This window comes from Pelmatolapia mariae, linkage group LG16_19, assembly GCF_036321145.2.
Source record: "Pelmatolapia mariae isolate MD_Pm_ZW linkage group LG16_19, Pm_UMD_F_2, whole genome shotgun sequence".
Classification (NCBI taxonomy): Eukaryota; Metazoa; Chordata; class Actinopteri; order Cichliformes; family Cichlidae; genus Pelmatolapia; species Pelmatolapia mariae.
In genome coordinates, this window is record NC_086241.1 from 46,240,273 (window position 1) to 46,263,169 (window position 22,897).

A 22,897-nucleotide genomic window follows, 5' to 3' on the forward strand; every position below is an offset into this window, starting at 1 on the left:
TGTATTAAAAATATTAAAATAAACATCGAACTACGCTTAGAACACGAGCAGCAAACGGACGACGGTGATTATTTTAGAGAAAAAAATAATAAGAGAAAGCTGCTAAGGAGCTGTCTGAGAAAACGAAAGGACTTTCCCTGTCTTCCAACATAAAAGTTTAAAGCCCTGCGCGCTCTGCCTCCTTCCGTTGCGCATTTCCGTTGTCGTGACGTCACTTCTGGATGTAAATATGCGGCTTGGTGCGGCGCTGGGAAACACAACCACTGGAAAGATGTAAACCAAGTAACCGGCAGAAACCAGGTTCAGCGAAGACACTAAACCTTCCCTCCAGGGAAACCGTACCTCTGGTCCAATAAACGGAACTACATCAACAGGTAGCTCGTCGGCTCGCTACCTCCGAAGTCAGCGGAGCGCCTGCCTCTAGCAGCCATCTTTTGTGAGAGAATGTACGGGGCGACGCGGCGGGCCTGCTCGGGCTCTGGTCGGGACCGGAGCTTGCTGATGCTGACCACCGCGCTCCTTCTCTCGGTTATCGGGCTGCTGTCCGGCTTGCCTGGCTTCACCGAGGCCAAGGAGTGCGATAAGCCGTGTATGAACGGCCAGTGTAACACCGCCACTGGCGAATGTGTATGTTTCCCCGGCTGGGTTGGGGACCAATGCCAGCACTGCGGAGGGCGATTCAGGTAATGTAAAACACACTGGCAGATTATAGCCTACTGTTAGCAGTGACATAAGCTGAATGTGGAGTCTACGTCTGCCTTGTTTTGCGCCAAATGTTTGCTAATTCAGACCTGACAGTCCTTGTCTGGAGATGGCGAGCAGCCCACACTCGAGGCGTTCAAGTACCGGTCTGCTACTACCTCTGCCCCAGCTACAAGCGAAGCGGTTCCCCCCAAAGGCCACAGTCCTCCTGGTTTAAATGCAGCATGTGTTTGCTGAATGGTTAAAGCGTGTGGGTTGGACGGCTATGCCTGTGTGAATGTGGTATTTAACATTTGACCAACATTGAGCTTCAGAGCTTTTTAATCCGAATTAGTGTCACATCTTGCCACTCATTCACGCAGATCGGAAGTATTCTGGCCACACCAAAGTCACATCATCAGCCTGTTTTCGTACAAACCATTTCTTGACTAAGATCACCTATCAGAAAGGACAGAACCATGAGGAGTAGCTGGGCTGCATGTTTCCTCTGTAGTCTGACATTATTCTTTAGAAAATCTGACACAGACAGACGTGTCATCTATTTTTATGTATTTTCTGCCCCCCAAAACCATTTTGACTTGTAACCACAGTGCACTCTCTGCTAGCCTCTATTTTTTTCCAATCTAACCAAGTAATTTATCTCTAACTAAACCAGACTGCTGTTCTGTTGGTAGTGTCCCACTTTTTCAGGCCAGTAGGTGAGACGCTTTGCATTCTTCAGCTTCACGGGACTCTTTGAAAAGCTGCCTGCATGGTGTTTGGCCCACTGAAACGTTCAGATAACTGATATTGTGTGCTGATGCCAGGACAGCAGCAGCTCAGGGTCAAAGTCTTGAAAGCACTTTGTGTTTTTACAGCTGAGCTGCCCAGGTTAGTGCTGTTGGCGAAACATGCAAACATCTGAGAGGTGGGAGGAAGGTACCACTTGACAAACCCATTATTGCATCATCTTTCACTCGCCCCCCACTCACCCCCCTCATATCTGCCCACATCCGTGTTGGCTTTCTTTAACTCTTATTTAAACCATGAGTGCCACTAGTTTGTGTGCGAGTGTGTGAATGCCAAAGCTGTACATTTTCGAAAGTTGTAAACTGGCAATTATTACCGCTTTGCCCATCCTCCGTTCCCATTTTACTGTCACTTTGCATTACTGGAGTTTGTCCTCTGATCTGGAAATTATCTCGCAGTACTTGATGACAGTTTCACTCAGAATCAGTCACGACTATGTTATTGATCACTTTCCATAGCATCGCGCCCTTCTGCTCATCCTTCAACTATGACATTTAGCAAGCACCGAATTAGAAAAACATCTTGTTCCCCAAATTATTTTTTCCTTGATAGAGCTCAAATGTGACCTCTTGAAGTAATTTTACACTTCTGCTTTCTTTCTTTTCGCTGTTAAGCAAGGCGATCTTGTTCTGATGAGCTAGCGTGTCTGTGCAGCTAAGAACGTGTGAGTCAGGTCCACCCTGTAGGCAGCGGATTTTCTTCTCTTTTTTTCGTAAAGGGAGTCCAGAGCATTTTCTACTCACTTTTATTTAATACTGTGTCATGCTGCCTCTGCTTGTGATCAGTCTTGCCAGGTCATAAAGCAGAGCCAGCAGGAGGCCTGCTGTGTTATGCGTGCTCAGAAGTCGGTCATGATGAAGGGAAGGGAAGCTGGAACAATTTCCACATTAGTGCAGCCGATTGGTGAGCACATCTGAGCAGGTGAAATGGAGGCTGAATGGCTGCTGAGCTTCTAATGTTTCAGAACACTGGGCTTAAGTGGTCTCTGGGTGAAATGGCTCATCTTGGCTGTGAATAAAAACTGTGATTCTGTTGCACTCGAGTATCAGCCTCGACAGTCTATCAGTGTGGGAAATCATCGCTGACCACCAGCTGCATTCAGGGTACCCGGCTCTAAGAACGCTGGATTTGAATGGAGTTAAACTCTGTTTATTAATATTAATGATTTTTTTCTCATTAGTTAGTAATGTGTAATAGAGAAGAGGCTAAAGTCAATGGAATTTGATTATTTTGTCCTAAACAGCTGACAAACCCAATGGTTGGCTTATATGTAGATCTTTATTTATACACCGCGCTGTTTTAATGTAGGATGGTGGTTGACTGGCAAGCATTAAAAGTATAAGACATACTCTTTCAGTCGCCCTTGATCAAAATACCAAAGCTTTAGGTTCTTTTTCAGGACTGCTTTAATACAACCCAGGGGGTCAACTGCTAGGATGAACCTCCCTACGGGGCTCATTAAAGTTAATCTGTTTTTTCTAAGGCTGCTACGTTTGTCTTTTCCAGCTTCTTTTAAAAGCTTCATCCTGGCATGTAAGTGACCATAGCTATAAACTCTGCTGATAAGTGGAAAAAAACAGAAATCTCTCTTTGCTTCACAGTGCTGCCAGACTGGTTGTGGTGCTGCTTGTCTGACCGTGAACTTCGCTAATAGCAGAACAGGCCACTCTCTTACAGTGTAATGTTCAGCTGTCAGCACTCCTGTGTCAGTGGGTCCAGCATTAAAAGTGATACTGAAGCCACATCACCCTAGGCTAATCATCTTGAAGTGGAACGGTAAATGTACTGCTGCTGTGATTCCAGATTTGCTTGGAATCGGTGCTGTGTTACTTTGTTAACGCGGTCAAAGGGCTGATAGTTTTTCACGGAGAGCCTGTGGTCTGAGGCAGTGTTTAGCATACAGACAATGCTACCATACAAGGCTCGGTGAATGCTGGTAAAAGCAGCTTTCTGTGGCAGGGCTGTGCCAAAATGGAGTCCCTATTCTAGCTATGAGGGCCAAAAATCAACATGAAGAAGGGGGTCGTTGTTGTTGTTCTTTTGATATACACTACTGTGCAAAAGCCTTGAAGCACCCCTCATTTCTTTCGTTTTAGAGTGGTCTTAACATTAGGTCTCCAGGCTTTCTGGGTTTTTCTTTGCACATCCTTTTCACTCATTTTCAGTCCAGTTCTTGTTCATGGACATTTTCAGGGGATTTTTATTTTTGGAGCCACTTAATGCTGACTTATGAATCATCCAAGTATTAAAAAACCACCCAAAACAAGGGATGCACCACTGTTGTCTGCACATGACAGAAAACTTGATTTGTATCTTTAGGCGCTTTGTTACTAGCAGCCTTCTGGGGAAAAAAACACAAAATTAATTCAAATTTCATTACATAAATCTCTGAAAAATCCCAAAGATAACAGTTTGACAGAGACGGAATATTATTTTTGCACCAACAAAGTGATTCCCAAAGAATAATTAGCTGCACGCTTAGCATATCTCTACAAGGTGTACTGTTTATTCTTAAATATATGGAGGAAACTGGACTAGTGGAGGACAAAAGAAGGCCTAAAAATCTGTCTACGGCAAATAAACTGTATGTGAAAGTAAGATGGGAGAAAAGACTGAGGTATGCATAATGACACAAGAACTGGACTGAAAAACGGTAACAACAGGTCTTGCAGAATAAGTTACAATAGTGACTGTTTGCAGCCATCTGTAAAACACACTGGATGCTCTGTCGTGGTTTGGGGCTGCATTACAATCATTGGTGTTGAGGATCTTGTTGAGCTTGATGGACCTATGAAGGCAGATTCTGGTGATCCATGCCATACTATTGGGTAAGCATCCGATTGTCAATAGTTTATTTATGGATTGAGCTCCCTAGAGCAAGGACCTGAACATTATTGTAGCAGTGTTCGATCATCTTTACAGAGAACAGAACAAATGCAGCCAACATCCAAAGAAGAGCTTTGAATGTTCTTCAGGAAGCCTTGAAGGACTATTGAAGAACTTGAGACTACTCATTTCCCATTTTCCTAATTATAATTTAGCTTAGTTTTCCATGGACATTTAATTCTGTTCTTCCCATGTTTTGGGTCAGGGAAACTTTAATAATAATCTTACTGCATCACCAGTTTATGTACATTTTGTTAACCTTTGGTAGTGTTGACTTCAAAGTTTTAGGCAGCCACCTTCTTCCACCTGCGTTTTGAATTTCTATCTGAGTTTAGGGCTTTGTGATAGCCACTAACAAAGTACAGGTTCCTTATTTAATTCTTCATATTTGAAATTAAAACATTCAATTACAAATGCTTGCTGTCTTTAAAATCTATTGTTCAATGATTCTACTATACGCCCCTGGGTGTGCGAGGTCCACAGAGGATTTTTATATTTTATATTCCTATAACAAGGAAATTTTAATTTGAAGTATCTTATAAATATTTATCAGAATTTTATATTTCAAACACATTAAAAGCCTTTTTCCGCTCAAATTAAATTTCTCCCCAAGTCCCACAACAAGCAGCCCACAACTTGATAGCACCTCCACCATGCTGGGTTGGTGTTCCTATACTTGCAAACTCTTTTCTTCTCCAACCAATATGATCGCCATTACGGCCAAACAGTCAAAGTAGTTTCATCAGACAAGAGCAATAAAAAATTGTAAGATCTTTGTTTGCATGAAAGGTCATGATACAGGACTTGTTTAATTCTGAACACTTGACTTCTCCAGAATCTTGATAAGGTGCTTTTAAAAATTGTTCTCAGAGACAGATTCGCCTCCTTTCTGAGTACTGTAATGGCTGCAGATTTCTACTTTTATGCTGTTGTTTGCACACCTGGGACCTTCAGTCACTGTAAATTGCTTCTAGGGTTTTTTCCTCTAGTACATTTTGCTAATTGTATGGTTTCATTTAATAGATGAAAGCAAATAGTTGACAGGAAATGAGTGGAGCAAGAGATTGGAAGATCAGTTCATTAGCTCCTGTAGCTGATGGATGGATGGATGTTCTTCCTCTCCTGTCTGACTGGAGCTGTTAAACTAGGATGCAGACTCACTGTGTTAGAGAAGCTTTAAAAAGCTTTAAAAACTAATAAAGTGACAGTTATAACTGTAACTGTAAGTTGTAGCTACAATTCTTGCTTGTCATATTAACGACTGTAGCCATGAGGCTGATCTCTATCACATAGTGTCTACAAAAGGCTGCTTCATGCCTGTTGGTTCGAAGACTCTTAGAGTCACACGAATGCACTTTTTTATTAGCATGACATAAAACTCTTGCTGAGATAATTTATTTAATTTTTTTTTCATAGAATTGGGATTCCCAGCCAGTTTTCATACGCAGCAGGACGGGGTGGTGCATAAAGAGAGTGAGAGTCTGATGCCTGCTCATGTTCTGGCACCGGCTTGAGTACCAGTTTTGGTTGCAATTAATGTGGAACCTGCACCAATCAACAAAGTGTCTCAATTGCCTGCTTATTTTTTAATAATTTTATGTAAAGAGTGCATATTGAATCCTAAGTGCTCTCATAGTGCCACCCCCCTCAGGGTTTGGGAGTTCTTGCTTGTTTCTCAACTTTAAAGTTGCTGCTGGAAATGCTTTAATGTAATTTGGGTGAACTGATAGCAGAGTAGTTGGGGAATATATTACGTAGGCTCAGATGCTTGCTTGCTTTCCCCACATTCCTCACATCTTGCTCTACTACATGTATCTAATAAAAGCAAAATGAGAGATATCTTAGTGACTGTGCTATGTTTTAGTTTCCTGACCTCCTGCTGTAGTCCTTTGGTTTTTCACTCGTTCTCACGCTAAGCTTTCTCATCAAATAATGACAGTAATGGAACTGCTGAAATGACAGATTAATAGTTGATTGTGTGTTAAAGAGCCCCTTTGAAGTGTTCTTAATAAATGTTTAGAACTGCTTTGTAATAAATGAAACCGTTTTTTCTTTTTTCCTTTTTTGTTCTCCCATCAGTTTTCCTCCAATTTTATGAATTGTCATGATCTAAACTGCCCAGTGTGTCCTTTTATGTGTTAGTGACTGAATGAATCTATTAATTCACATGTATATCTATTAGGATTTTGTTTCCAGGTATGGGAAAGAAACAACAACTTTAAAAAGAGTCCCTTCCATTAATGCACTGCTGATGTATGTGTATATCTTAGTGTTAGTTGTTGATAATTTTAGTTTCACAGTTCAGTCTCTTGTGTAGCTTAAATATTAGTCGATTAGCCCCTCTTTACAAAAGCCACCTCTCCTCCAGTTAAATAATGGCCACACTGCTGTGCTACTGATTTTTGTCTTCTTTAAATGTCGTGGTAAATTTCTTCCCAATGACATTCAAAGTCATATCAAACTTTTAAATCATGACCACCAATGAAAATGTGACATCGCCCCTCTAATATTCTGTAATCGATTTAAAATCTCATACAGGCCGCTTTCTTCTCTCCCCACAGAGTCTGGAGGGAAAACCTTTTTGCCTCTGTAGCATTTGCACTCTGAGCATGCTCTGAGCGTGCCTCTCCAGGCTGTACCACTGAAACAGGACTGTTGTCGCCTTTGAATAAGCAGTTGTTTGCTTTGCTCTCAAGCTGCACCACTTTGCCTTTTGCAGACCACTTGGCTCAGCTGCACGAATACCATTTGTGTTAGAATAGACTCTGTGAAATGAAGCATTTTATCTAATATCAATTTTTGCCACTAGCAAAAAGCACAGACACTAAGGGATTTTTATCTTAAAATCAGGGTGTATTTTGTCTGAAAGTAAAGATAAGGTGTTGTTATTTCTAATATAACTAGATGCTATAATGTAAAAGTATATAAAGTATAAAAATATCATTTGAAAATACATATTTTTGTTGCAGTTTACCAGCTCATTTCGTATATTATAAGCTTTAACAAAAACAAGGAATTTATAGTGAAACAACTACCAGTTCAGTTCAGTGTTTTGCTCCCAGGTATGCTTTAGGTACACAGTCGTGTCCTAAATTACCCTTTCCATGTCCCAACATAATACAAACTCAGAGGGTGCAGCTGATAAGCTGTAAATGTGTAACCTAATTCCGGGTATGTCGCTTTCACAGAAGCATCTAATAGGATAAAAATATATATGAAAATGTTACATCACAGCCAATGAATCAGTATTTATTTGTTTATTCACCAAATAATTTGAAATGCTTTTAAACAATATTTAAATTTAGAATTTTGTCTCTTTGTTAGCATATTTGGTTGCTAACTGAATAGCCGGTGATCCTATTTAGAGAGAAGTTTTCCTAATTAATCAAAGATTGCGAGTATTTGTCACGATTATTCATTAAGTTTATGACAAAAATGTAAACATAACACATCTTCAGATCTATATAAATCGTTGTAAGACAAAATGAATCAGAGGAGCACTGCTTTTACTTTTGGATTATCTTAAATTTTGCAGACTAATAATAATATAAGGTTTTTCACTCGACTGAACCTACATGATGAATGTGACTAAAACTCATAGCAAAGTTCATGCATCAGTTAGACTCCAATTTAGTCTTTCAGGCCTTCAGATATGTTACTTGTGTTGCTTTGGGGTGTAGACCCACAGCACTCTTTGGATATGATTTCTTCTTGGTTACCTCACTTGCACTAAATCTGAAGTATTTTCAAACAACAGTAATGATCTGCTTCAAGGGGCAAGCTCTTTGCCTTCTGTTGTGCCACACATTTGCATTTGTTGTATACTTGTCCAGAAACTTTGCTGTGCAGTGTGGGAGTGACTGTGATTGGCCCATGCATGCATGTGGCTGGGCAGCGATTTAGAGTGCATTGGATTTGCTTTGTGTTTTAAAACAGCAAAAGCATGCTCGATCATGCTCATTTAATCATTGGAAGCCAAAATGGTGATCAGGCCTAAAATCCAATTAATTTTGCAGCTTAATACTAATATATATGTTGGCCCTCAGTTCCTGTTAGAATTAGTTTCAAGCTGGTTAGAGGCCACTCTTACCTCTGGAGCAGATACTTGTTGATGCTGCTGGATTTGAAACTACTGAATTTGCTCATTTAGAGTTGAGGCATGACACAAAGCCAGTGCTATCACTCGGTCACTGAAGTGTCACCCTTGACTTCCTCTAATGTTGTTTGACTGTAAGGTTGATGAGTTTCCCTTTGGTTGCAGATCTGTTCCTGCTGTTGTTGTTGTTTTTTTAAAAAAATATTGTTTACCTTGTAAGTATGATAATTGTGTTGTAACAGCAGTACAGTATGTTAACTGCACATGCATCAGTGTGTTAAGTTCATGACTTTCTTAGCTTCTCCCCCTGTGAGAAGGATGTTTGTCTGCTAGCTGCGAAAGCTGAAAGTCCCTGTTGGCCTGGCTTTATTATCGCTGGCTGATCTGTAAATACAGACATGGTGTACACGTTTGCAAACCTGCCACAGGTCTCAGCATATGTGTTGAAAGTATTCTCTTAAAGGAATCGGTGAGCCATCAACATTCAGCATGGACTCAAGTGTAAAAAATCAAGCCAAGATTTGCTGTTCTGTTAAAAACTTTCATCCACAAGTTGCAGCGACAGCACAAAGAGCATTGTTGTCATATAGTGTCATGCATTTGGCCTGTTAACCGCCCTTAACAACACCCTTAGCCTTGGACCATGAGCCTCCAATTCACACAGCTGGGACTATAGGCCTGCACCTCAGCAGTAATTGGAGCAGGCTTAAGTCTTCAGTAACAAGGACGTGCAGCACTTCTTGTTGCCTAGCTACAAACAAACCTGAGTTGTGCAATACGGAATCTCCCCAGAAGCTCTCAATACAGAGATGATTATTTTAAAAAAAAAAACCCCAAAAACGTGACACTGTGAAAGGAGAACATCCTGTTTTTTGGTTTGTTTTGTTTTTTTAAGTGAAAGGATATAAATACTTCTATTTTCCATTAAAAAAATCACTCATAATATAAGACACAAGTTCAGACCTGTAGCAAAATGTCAAACTGCTCAGCTTGTATCGATTGATTAATTTTGCTAAAAGCGCTTTTTAAAATGTTCTACTTGTGCTGCAGACATCTTTAAATCGCTTCTTTAACTGCACACGGGAGCAGTGTGTTCTCTGCAGCTTCCTCAGCAGACGTCGGTGTGAAATGTTGCTGAGAGACTGTTTTGGAACAAGAGAGCGACTGGGTGTGTTGGCAGACTCCTCGCACCTTGAGACCTACATCAGTAATGATACAATGTCTGTATGCATCTAAGTGTCCCTTGCGTAAATCATCTCCCGGCCGGTGCTGTGTCATGAGACTGCAATTGAATTGGCAATAACAGGCCGTATGCCATACTGTACCATTAGTGCTTGTGCATGCCCCTCATGGTGTTGGCCTCGGACAATAATTTGCTCTCTTTGCTTTGTTTTTGCTGTCCTATTTGTTGCTTGCTCAACCACGGTGCTGCTTGAACTAACGTGAAGAAGTCCGTGTTTATCTGCACACTCTCTGCTTAGTGGCTCTTTTCTAACCTCTTGTTTCATGCAGTCATTTCTAATGAATGCAAAGTTTCAATTAGCAGTGCATTTGAAAAAGTATATCTTAAAAAGTAAATTGAAGAAAAAATATATTGTTGCATCAGTTACATTGATCATTTTCCAGTATCTTTAACAATATGCTTATAACAGGACATCAACTCTTTCCTTTCCGTTGCTCATACCGAGGCTGCTTGCTTGTAATTGCCTGTTAAAGTGATACAGAGCTTTTTTTTTTTTTTTTAGCTTCTTTAAAATTCTCCTCCTACAAACAGTTTACTCTGGAGAGCATTGTATCTTCACTCGCAGTCAAGACCTTCCACGCTAATGACATGTTAGAATGTGTTAGTGTGTGAGTGAGCGAGTATTTATCTGTGCTGCTGTGAGTGTGTCGTGCATGCATGAAACGGACCGACATATGGGATCGATATTGCAAGCCTTATTCACACATTAGTACTGCACTTTTTTAATTGTACATCTACATATGGTACTTTTCCTATACAAACTTGAATCCCAAGTTGAGAACAAGGCAGCACAAGTCTGCAAAAGTTGTGTAATAATGCTACAAAACGGAAAGGTTATTTGCAACTAGTTGGCAACAGGATAAAGGAGAGCTGCTAGAGGGATTGAGTCTTTAAAAAAAAAAGCTGTAAAGAATAATGTTTTCTCTTGCAAAGAATTTGGATTTTGGAGACAAAGCAATCATAAAACGATTATCTGTGAACTATTACCAGGCCCACCCTGAGTCCCTGATGTTAAAAGTCCACCAGCAAAATGTTCACAGCAAATTCCAAACATGTTAAAGTTATAACAATATAAAAACATCAATCCTCACATTTTAAAAGCCAGAAATGGAAGTAATTGTTTGATAAGCAATCTTCTTTTCAATTGAAGTTTTCTACGAAGTCTTTCAGCGGCAGGTTTTCCTAAGTAATCAGATTCCAGGACAAGCATACAGCTGTTCTAGGAGCTCTGTGAGGCTGTACATGGACGCAGCCGTGCTTGCAGCTAAATGTCAGCTACTAAAAAGTTACATGTTCACCAGTAACCTTGGACCTCTCTCTTTTTCCTGTTCCTTTCAGACTGACGGGGCCCTCTGGTTATCTGACTGACGGTCCAGGAAACTACAAATACAAGACCAAGTGCACCTGGCTCATTGAGGGACAGTAAGTACAGTGCAAGACAACGCCATGGGAAAGCAAGTTCTTCTTCAGAGGCGCCGAATTAATTAGCTCAGAACACATTTGTGCTACGTCCTAAATAGCACTAGCAATAGGAGTACTTTTTCAATTGAAGTTTAACAGCTTTGAATATATTATATCATCCTGGATTAAAAAAACAAACAAAAAAACCATTGGGAAAACTGGCACAGTCCTATTGATCATCAGCTTTTGCCATTAGGGGAAAACAGTGGGAACAGTGGGAAGGAACCCTAAAAACGTTGAGACTGATGGGATTAGGATTGTGAAAACTGAGGCCGCAACTCAATATTGCAGGCAGTATTTATAATGATTGGTTTGTGCACAGTATACATTGCAGACTCCTGCTGTGCTCCAGCCCTGGTAATGTGGATAAAAATGAATGGCAAAGCAAGCGTAAGAAATCCAATAGCCTCCTTTCTCTATCGTTTTAGTCAGCACATCCACGCCACCGAGTATCGATTTAAAGCGACGATTCTTGATTTTTTTTTTTTTTAATTTATTTTTTGGCTTCAAGCTTATCCAAACTTTAAACCCGCCGCTTGCATTTACATTCCAGGCAGATAGCCAGCACGCTCATTTGGGGGAAGGCGGGGCTAACTAAGAGCGAACACGTAAGGCTCAGGAGATCGCGCTTCTGCTCGCCGTGCACATCTTACATGGTTTTGAACTTCTGACCTTCGTTTTCCCGGATGGCTTCTCTAATCACCATGTCACCCTGCCGTCCAGTGTTTCATTACATACTGATGGCTCATTTTATATGCCATCTTGAGACTTCAGCCCATCTTCAACAAGAGGTTAATGTAGTGACATATGCGCTATATGCGTCACACTGACAAGAATACTGTTGAAGAGGTTTTATGAGCTTCAGATATGCTCTCACTTTGAACCTTCAAAAGCTCCCTCTGCAGCTAAGTGTATCGAATCCATTTCTAGTGGCTTGAAGTGACTTTATCTCCTGAAAGCCAATGAAATAACTACTAAAATGTGGCTTTGCTCGATGCCTTGCTCAAAGGGGTCCCAGTGCTTCCTACTAAAATAAGGGCTTACATTAGATTAACAATTTACCAGTCACAAGTCCTCTGTACTCGAACCCCAGGGGCTGCTGCCATTCCCCAGTTTGTCTGCTAGGGGATTAAGGAGGAGCCATCGCTTCACTCTAATAAATATAATTATAAAGAGAAAAATGTGACTATTCATAACACATCCTGTATGTCTTAGTTTCTCATCGTAGATGCACTGAATGGGTCTTTGTGTTCTTCCCTCCTCTTTTGAATGATTTCATTTAGCGATGTTTCCCCAAATTTAGAGCAGAGGTTTTTTTTTTGTTTTTTTTAAAAGAATCTCATGAATGTCTTCAATCAAAAACAGATTAAGCCAGCTTGTTTTTTCCTGTTTTGCTGAACACTGCCCGTGCATAAAAACACCCGGCCACAGATACTTGGTTTATTCACTGTCTCTGTAGCACACATTGTGCAACAGCAAAACTTGTCTGCCATATAATTCGCTTGATGTAATCGTGTTTTGCTGGCAGACTAAATAACTGGGATGCACGCTGCCGTACGGTTTTTACACTTGATACGGAAAACATAGCCGATTTGTGCAGAACACTGCAATGTGATTCAAATATAAAGGTGCAGTTGGTGGTTGGCCACACACAAACGCTAGTAAAAATGTTGCTGTAGGTGGTGACTGTTTCTACCATATCACCCAGTTAATTATCCACCTTTTATTGTCCTGAAAGTATCATTCAATTTTGGAGTCATTGTGGGTGTAGCATTTTGCAGTCCACAAGTTCAGCTGTTGGAAGAGTGCAAAGCTAAATGTGACCCAATCAACAAGGAAATATTTTTTTATTACACATAATAAAACTATGTAAAAATCAAAACAAAGCAAAAACCTTACAGTAGGTCCCATCTAATAAAAAATTACACGTTTCCTGGAGAAACTGTTTGTTTCCAAACACAATTAAGTGCAATGGAGTGGAAACGTTGGGGCACCTCTGGTCAAATGTTCTCTTAGTGTGAAAACCAAAGACAGGAGATGATTTCCAGAGGGCTTAAAATTGAAGACTGTGCATTTCGTTAATTGTAAGCAAGATTGATTCTTTATTTCTGTCTTTTACAGGTTTGAATAACAGTTTGCAAAGTTCCCAAAGCGCTACTTCTTCAGGACTTACAGCCATTTTTCTAAGTATCTTAGCTTGCAGAGATTTTCTGTAGCCAGAAGAGTCACACGATTCTTGTTTAGTTAATTTTTGTCTGGTGGCCTTGAATGCACTTCGCTTTTGTTGTCTGGCAACTCATTTGTAATGGTTTTTTGTTTTTTTATGACATGTAATTCAGGACACTGTGAGAGGCGTGCCAAAACCTTCAGCTTGTGCTTGTTAAGTAGTCCATTCCAGGTTTTTGATGCATTTAAGATTATAATGCCGCTGTTACCCTGTTTTGTTTTGTTTTTATCTTTAGCGATTTTACATTTGGTGTGTTGATGCTGTGATTTTTAGAGGCTAGCCTCAACACAAACCCATAGTTATCTTGCAATGGGATCACAGCACTGAGAATAGTAATGCTGCATGCTTCTGTAAACGTGATGCAGATAGAAAGCTCTTTAACTGGACAGCCACAGGCCTCGTTAGCGCCAGCGTTTGTATGCGTGCCATTCTGTCTGTCTGTAAACACGATAGCTTAGAGTTTTGGATGAATTCTGAGAGAACTTTGTAAGCATGTAGAGCTCATGTTACCAGTCTATTCAAATATGGCTCACATCCACCAAGGTCAAATTATTGATTTATTGGTCAAAAATTGACATGAACTATGATTCTTACACACGGGTCTGTGTGTGTTTGAGCGTGTATTTATATCTTTGTGGGGACCAAAAATTGGAAGTTCACTATACTTGTGGGGACCAACACCCCTTATGGGGACCAAAATCCAGGTCCCCACAAGTTTGAAGGCATTTTTGAGACTCAAAATGTGGTTTTAGTGTCAGGGTTACAATTGGGTTATTGTTAGGGTAAGTGGCTAGGGAAAGGATTATGTCAATTAGATGTCCCCACAAGATATGAATACCCTGTGTGTTAGTGATGTGTCGGTCGCGACGAAATGATCTTTGACGTGAACAACACGAGCCGGCTCCTTATCGGCTCCTTATCGGCTCCTTATCGCGAGCCGTGGGTTTTTTTTCCCTTCTTACTCTCACCCTCTCTCTCGCACTTTTTTTCCGCTTCACTCCGCACGTGAGCCTTGTGCTTTGCGCTGGGCAGAGGGGGGAGGGGCGGTAGTTACACTCGCAGGAGCACAGGAACAGAGCGGGAGGGAGAGAGAGAGAAAGAGAGCCAGGGACAACAACTTCCCGTGACAAAGGTATAGTAATCATCCACAACTATTTTCAGTTGTGGATGATAAAGAATTCAGAAAGTTTATTCATGCAGGCCCATATGACAGAGAATGTGCATCTTCTTTTTGTTTTCATATTTTAATTTATATTTAATTGTGTTGTGGTTTGTAGTGTTTTGTGTTGTTTCATTTTAAATTTGTTTAAAAGGAAAAAGCTGAAAATTTAAATAGTTAAGAGTTGAAATGTGACTAGTTGGTTTTTGTATTATATGATTTATTTATTACATTTTATGTGGAGTGAATAAATAAAAATATATTTACGGTGGTCCCTAGAGACAAAGCACGTACAAACTTCAAAACACGTAAAAACTCCAAAACACGTACAAAACACACCACAAGTGCTCCAGGATGCTAGGCGCAGTGTTGAGCTTTTGTTACCTAGAGGCTACACAAGCCAGGAAGTACCACCGGATTTGGTGTGTGGTAGTAACAGGTAAATGAACATTTTTTTTTAATTATTTGAATATGCACAAGCTGTCATCCCTGCTGGACAACATCTCCCACCCCATGCATGAGACTGTGACAGCACTGAGCAGCTCCTTCAGTGGGAGACTGCGGCACCCACGGTGTGGGACGGAGAGATTTCGCAGGTCTTTCCTCCCCACTGCTGTCAGACTGCACAACAAAGACTTTAACTGATCAAACACACACATCCACAAATGTGCAATAACACAAATGTGCAATAATCTTTCTGGCACCGTTGTATTTTTCACTCTGTTGTATATAGCATTTGTATTCTATTTTTATCCTATTGTATATTTTATTCTATTTTATTCTACTGTATATAGTATTATATTTTTATTCTATTCTGTACAGTTGTGTACTGTATTTATTCTTATTTTATTTTATTCTAATTGTCCTTCATAACTTTTGCACTGTCCACTTCCTGCTGTGACAAAACAAATTTCCCACGTGTGGGACTAATAAAGGTCATCTTATCTTATCTTATCTTATCTTATCTTATATATGAGTGCTTGTGTATAAATACACAAACAATACACATATGCTTTCAATTGTGTAATTTTAAGTGATCTAGGTAGCTCTGTTTTGGAATTTCAGTTAACTCTATGAATGTGTTTTGGAATTTGTACGTGCGAAACAAAGCACTTACAAACTTACCAGTTTGTACGTGCTTTGTCTCTAGGGGCCACCACATATATTTATATATATAAACATATATAAATAAAACCACTTTTTTTTTACATTAGTAATTCCTTTTGTGCATAATTTTATATTATTGTTAATAATAAATAAATTAAAGCAACAAAACAACCTGAAGAGCCGGGTCGGAGCCGAAAGAGCTGGCTCTTTTTAGTGAGCCGAGCCGAAAGAGCCGGTTCTCTAAAAAGAGCCGGAAATCCCATCACTACTCTGTGTGTGTGTGTGTGTGTGTGTGTGTGTGTGTGTGTGTGTGTGTGTGTGTGTGTGTATAGAAAGCATTGTATAAAGATTTAAAATATCATGTCATGTTTGACCTCTTCTCGACTTCTCCTTCAAGGTCAAAGTGAAAATAATGGAATGTAGAACTCATTAAAACCATGTTTTGTATTGACACCATATAGGCATATAGGGGCCGATATATGGGAATTAAATGTCCTGTTACTTTGGACCTCTGACATCTTCTACAAGGTCAAATCAGGTCGAACTTCTTATCTTCAAAACTGCTTTAATGCTGCTGCCTTTGTTTATATTGGCAACATTTAGGAAGTGATACTGATATATGGGGATTATAAATATAACATTATAGTTTGGATGCAAATATCATCTCAAAATGGGTTCTATCTTTAAAGAAAGTATTTTTAAGACAAAGAAAATGAGCTGCCTCGTTAGTTAGAACTATACTGTGGTATAATATTATATAATGGGCTGAAATAATTCATGCCCAGTTATTTGCAGATCAATACCTCTTATCCATTACCTCCTTCACCTACATAATGTTTGTGTAATCAAAGTAAGTCTGATTTTTACTGCACTGCAAACTTCTTAAAGTACATTTTAAAAGAACAAAGAAAACCAAATGAATATGTAAAATGTAAAAAAAGTGAGCTTCCTTGGCGGAGGTTTGCGATCAGACAATTTTGGATCTGCTAACCTAAAAATCTTGCGAGCAGTTCCCGACCTCTGCTCAAAGAAATGGATATCTGAAAAAGACCGGCTATCTGTTCAGGCTTGTCTGTCTGGTCTGTCTTCGACTGTTCGGCATAAGGTTTGACATGTATGTAGCTGTGAGGTCTGAGAACTTGTCTGTGTTTTACAGGCCCAACACCATTCTGCGATTACGGTTCAACCACTTTGCTACTGAATGCAGCTGGGACCACCTCTACGTGTACGATGGCGACTCCATCTATGCGCCCCTTCTGGCGGCTTTCAGGTAAAGCTTCAAATATGTGACTGGCTTGGAAAACACTTGAGTATAAATGGTAATAAAAACACCTTAAACTCTTCTTTTGGGTTATTATTGTAGCGGTCTGATTGTTCCTGAGCGATATGGGAATGAGACCGTCCCGGAGGTGGTGTCTCAATCTGGCTACGCGCTGTTGCACTTCTTCAGCGATGCTGCCTACAACCTGACCGGCTTCAACATTTCCTACCGGTGAGAGAATCTCTGAAAAAACAAAGTACCACATCCTACATTTTCTTATTTATTTTTAAACAAACAAGGGTTCGGCTTTCGCTTCAGGGAAGTTAAGGTTTCTCCGCTGACTGGCCAGACCACAAAACAAATACAGAAACTAGATGTGTTGTTGGCTTCGTCTGTCATTTTTTTCTTCTTCTTCATATTTGATATTTTAGCTGGAGTGGCAGCTCCCGCATATCGGCTTGTTCATAATCCTCTGAGCTGACTGTGCAGTCCTGTCATGCCTCAGGGTTTGCAACTCTCGGGGTCCGCAAATGCGTTCGTGCTGTCAGTCACTCGATAGAAAGTATCTACTAAATGACAAATGCCTGGATACTGAGCCCTGACAGGAGAGCCTCTGTGCAAATCATTTCTGTTTCACTGGCTGAGATTAATTTAGGTGAAGGGCCCACTTCACACCCTTCCTTGGGACACGATGACGCATACAAACCTCTCACTTGCTACATGATTCAGCCGGTGTGCTGGCACGATTGGTGGAGAGCATTTTAGCGGAGGATCATGTCAGGTTACTGCCGTCCATTTGCTGCAGTATGTTGTTGCATCATCAATACTCCTGTAATTGTTCAGACACACTGTGGCACTTTTTCTGTCTTTTTGTTTGTGTAACGAATATGTGGTTCCTCCCTGCTTTCCAGGGACTGGACGGATAGAGTGGCCATACTAACACGCGTGTTATTAGCTGCTGAACATCTCATCATGTAATGCAACCATTGATTTTATTTCAGCTTAAGATTTATTATTGGCATTTTAACCTTTTATTAGACTGTTAGACTAGTACAAAGGGTTTACAGGAGGGTGGGAGGGGAGAAATAACACAGACGAACTGCTGTAGGCCTTCAGTGTATGGGTTTCCTGCTCAACCAGGTGGGCTATGGTGGTGCCCGTTTGATTTAGTTTTCATCTTAAACTGTCTCCATATATGTGGCATTGCAGTCGTTTGTGGAATTCATAATAAATTTGTTACAAAAAATAAATAAAAGTAATGAAGATAAGTAATTAAAAAGCTTGAATGCCCATTTTTAATCCACCTAGTTTCCTCTGCTTGTCTAAGCAGAGTCAGATGCGGGATCTCTTGCATGTTTACTTCTTCTTTAGCTGTCTCATGGCTGTCGGTGAGGGTTGGAGCTTGGATTGGCTTGTAAACTGAACTGTTTTCCTCTCAGCTCACCTCTGTGTTCAGCATATCTGCCGGGGACATCAATGCTGATGCGGCACCCTGGCTGACTTTTATATCTTTTATCTTATGCTCTAACTCTGTGTTTGGTTTCCTAGAGTTGCACTAATTTCAGCTGAAAGTACTGCAAATATTATTATACATAAGTAAAAGGAGTGAACTTTTAAGGCCGCTCTTTGCCTCTGTCAGTACTTTGGGCCTATGCCAGCAGTTCATTTCACTCCTCTTTAACATGCTTTTAATGGCTCCATTTGGTGTAGTGTAATGACGCTGTTCTCTGCTCTGCAGTCTGGTATCGACGCTGTGTGCAGGTCCAGTTGCTGTATTACTTATAGTAACTATGCTACATGGCATGATTGAATATTATAACCTGAAATAATTCAGTTTTGAGCGAGCCTCCAGCCTCCTAAAATAAAAATAATTTTGAAACCGTGCACTGGGCTGACATACCAGCAGACCTGTAATAAACCCTGAGACAGAGCAGAGGCCAGATGTAATGGGGACACACCTAAAAAAAGTTTGATCAACACATCAGCAAACAGCTGATAATGCAGAAAACAAACAGCTGTGACAAAATTATAAAATTAGATTGTGGATCCACGTTCATGACTAACCTTACTCTTTACCTACTCCTTGTTTGACATGAGCAATTACAGATATTCATATTGTGGATGCCTCTGTCTACAAAGCAGAAATCTTCTTATATATGCCTTCTTTTTATTCTAGGCAGAAGGTTTGGCATAAGTAACATATCCATATATGGGTTCATCATTACTAAACTTCAAATTTATAAGAGCAAAAAAAAAAAACTGCTTTAAACATTGTAAACAATTGTAAATGGCACAGTAGACCCCTGCTACAGTCGCCATAGCAATGGGACTGATGTTGTGCTGAGGACAGTTGGATGAAAGCAAAGTGCCCCCCTTCCAACCCCCCCACCTGCAGTCCTTGGTGTCTGGGAGAGGTGGAGGAGCCGAAACATCAAACCATCTGGCACCGCAGGAACATGAAAGAATCACGAGCGCCTTTTGTGTCGTCGCTCTCAACAAGTGTGTTTGCAGGAGGAAAGAAACCAATGCCTCTGTTTTTATTTTTTTTTCTCCAGTTAGTAGAGCAATGTTTTAAGTAGTGTCTCATTTTGTGATATGGTGTTTGTGCATGAGCTTGGTGCTTATTTCACTGATCTGCAGCTGTGTTGTACAGATGCATTTAATCTGTTTAAGCCTCTGCTGGCCACACAACACAATGTGCTATCCCTAGGCTTCGGTGTACACCTGTAATGCTTCAAATGAAGACAGATTTTTATCTTATTAAAACTATATTCTCATTCATTATTTGTTAATACACTGGTCTGCAGCATGCATACTAATATCCAGTTATAGCTGTATACCTCTGCACCACAGGACAGGCATTTGCATCTATTCCTGAGCAGCCAGCTGCCACAGTATGAGATACTTGCTTACTTTTAGTGGATGGAGTGAGTGCTGATTCCTAACTAATTCATATTTTGATGTGACTGAAGAGTTGCCTCAAACTGTCATTGAGCTGTTATAATATAAGGAGCCTGTTTGACATTGAGAGCACCGGTGTTACAGTTCTACTGCAGACTGAGTGTGTTTGCCATCTGCTCTGCAGTGCCTGGGGCAACTTTCTTTACCTCAGCTTCTAGCTCAGTGCTGTTTGAGTGTAGATATCCCTCTGAGATGACTGACAAGTGTTGAGACAGGTGCTTGACCACCCGATGAGGGAAGGACGATGCCAATAACAATACATTCTGCTTTCTTAGGGGGAGTGTTGCATATTTTAGCTTTAAGCCTTGAGACAGAGGCCACAGAATCAGAAGTAATGCAGTTGCTGAAAGGGTTTCCTGATGTTTTATTCAGGGTTTTTAGATCGAAATTCCAGTTTCTCTCTCTGACTGTTTCCTTCTCTTTCTACCTTCGAAGAGTGAACACCTGTCCTAACAACTGCTCTGGCCACGGAGAGTGTCATGTGGGGAACTCCACTTCTTCTGTGTACTGCGAGTGCGAAGATTACTGGAAGGGGGAAGCCTGTGACATCCCGTACTGCCTGGCTGACTGCGGGGAACCTGAAAGAGGCAGTTGCAAGGGCAAGACCTGCGTCTGTACGGCTGGGTGGCAAGGTAGGGCTGGCAGCTCGGCGGGAACACTTTAGCAGATGTGCGACTTCATTTTCACATATGCTTTGCTGGTGTTAATATCCACAGCAAGTTGGTCTCAGCTTTCTCATACAAGCCAAATCCTCCCAAGGGACTAAAATAAGCCTTTGACTGGCAATCAACAATGAACAGTGACAATAAACTTAACAGTATGTCCGTCAGGTGTGACCCAGACTGTCACACTCATTTAATAAAAGCGGGAATAACTGTGTTTAGATCTTAATGAACAAATCACAGCAGGATTATTGTTGTTGAGTTCTCTATTTGGTCACCCAGCCCCCCCATTAACTGAAGAAGGCTGGTTTTTGTACAGTCTCAGTATAAATCAACATTTTAAGGAGATATCTAGCCTGAGTCGGGGGTGTCAAACATAAGGCCCAGGGGCCAGAATTGACCCAAAGACTCCACTCCGGTTCACTGGACAGCTTTGGATATTGAGAAGGACGGATAAAGACTTCCCCCATGGCTGTTCATACTACACCAAAGTAATTAAACTTCTTGGTTAAATACTTAGTAGTATAGTTAGTTAAATACTGAGCTAAACTTCACACTGTGAGAAAGGAGAGTTTCACTGGTCTGCATGACAGTTGTTTAGTCTGTTATAGGTAATGAAAAGGCCGTCTTTGGCCTATATGCTGAGACTTTTAAGGTACTGATGGCTCGTTCCAGTTAATTCTGATTTATGTATTTTTCTAACCTTTTTTTTTTTAACCATATCAGGACTTTGTGTTGATTTCTAAAGGCAAACTCAGTGTAAATTAGAGGAAACCTCAGTGCAGTCGAGCACTGAGCAGCTCCAGCAGAGCAGTTGGAGGTTTAGCAAAGAGAGTGTTTTCTTTCATCTGTCCAGATTTTGCCTGTTTATCTGGTGATTCAAACCGGTTCCTCTTTAAGCTTTAAGCCTCCCGCGCTGTTATTGAGGTTTCTGCAGCCCCCACGGCATCCATCTGCCGTCAACCGATGGACTTGAAATGAACTTTTAGCACGATCAGCTTCCTCATAGTTCTGGTCGAGTCATGACTATTCACTTATTTTATTTGGTCATGACCCGACACCGCTGTATGCTTTTTGAGCCGGACCATATGGCCCCTCTAACCGCTCTGTTAGTTCTTAAACAGCTCCACTGCGCTGCTTTGCACAAGCAGAGACAACGGCTTAATTTAACCGCAGTTATATCAGCAGCGCAGTGTGCTCACAATCTAATTACCAAAGCTGAGGGAGTTGAGAAACAGACTGGCGTTTTTCTTTAGCCTTTATTACCCTGTCATGGTGTTTTAGCAGAGGAATAGCACTCTTGGTGTACTTTATGCTGCCAGCTTCCAAATGAACTCATTTTCTACACCAGGCAGTGCAAAAAGCAGAGACAGATGCTTGTTTAGTCAAGCCACCCCGGTCTTTAATCTCTCTTTCACAGACTCATAGACTTAAAAAGTAACATGTTTTTAAAGGTGGTAACACCGTGTTTGTTTTTATTTATGGAAATGCCACTGTGGTGTGAAAGTAATGTTGTTATTTAAGCACTGCAGGAAGAGGTTTGAGAATATTAGCTACTGGGGATTCATTTAGCTGCTGAACAAAAAGCAGAACAGGTAAAGTGACCTTGATTGTCAGAGTGAAGCAGAGAATTTCCTTTCCTGGCACACGATCGCATGTATAATGTTTTTAAATGACCAGTCCAGCGGTGAACATCCGGTTTGTGCTGTGCGGTACAGTGATGTGCGCTAAATGGTTGATAAATGTTTTATTCCGATGAGGATTCATCTCATCGGGTAGGATGGACAGACTGTAGATGAAAAGGGTCATCAAAGAGCCCTCTGACCCGGCCGCTGCCTGCAGGATTGACAGGAAAAGGCCAATCTTTGTATTCCTGTCCTGGTCTTTGTTTGCCAGAAAACTTTTCCCTTCATTCAGGAGCGATTCCGGTTTATGGTGGCGATATTGTTCTCCTCCACAAACAGAGGAAGGCAGCTTTGGCCACAGCCATCTGTCTTTTTAAAGATTTATTTTAGTGAAAACAATGAAGCTTTAATAGTTATGGTTTCCTCAAAGAATGGTCTCCACCATTAGCTAAAGCGTCTGCATCACGTCAGTGTTTTTCCGAACTCCCAAAACTTTATGATCTAGTTTATGGCAGCACGCCTGCTTTAGCCTCTTTTTTGAAATCTCTATGACAATCAGGTAGATTGAAGCAGAAGTTTTGGCAAAAAATTAGCACGTAAGGATAACTCTTTTAAAGCACAGTCACACTGTTACTGTCAAATAAATAATTAGATGTGAGTAAATGTGGGAAAAATTTATTCTTCTGCATGTCCCCAAGTTCTATCTCATCTTTAAAAA

The 22,897-nt window shown here is 40.8% G+C and overlaps 1 protein-coding gene across 2 annotated transcripts in view; it reads left to right on the forward strand.

Moving 5' to 3' along the window:
• Positions 1-215: 215 nt before the first annotated feature.
• The window catches only part of atrn (attractin), a 123,556-nt gene continuing 100,874 nt past the window's right edge, over positions 216-22,897 (forward strand). For both annotated transcript variants that reach the window (XM_063497135.1, XM_063497136.1), the window contains exons 1-5: positions 216-683; positions 11,055-11,138; positions 16,827-16,940; positions 17,034-17,162; positions 20,328-20,524. In XM_063497135.1, coding sequence (XP_063353205.1) covers positions 445-683; positions 11,055-11,138; positions 16,827-16,940; positions 17,034-17,162; positions 20,328-20,524 — 763 coding nt within the window. In that variant the 5' untranslated portion in view covers positions 216-444. The remainder of the gene's footprint in view (positions 684-11,054; positions 11,139-16,826; positions 16,941-17,033; positions 17,163-20,327; positions 20,525-22,897) is intronic.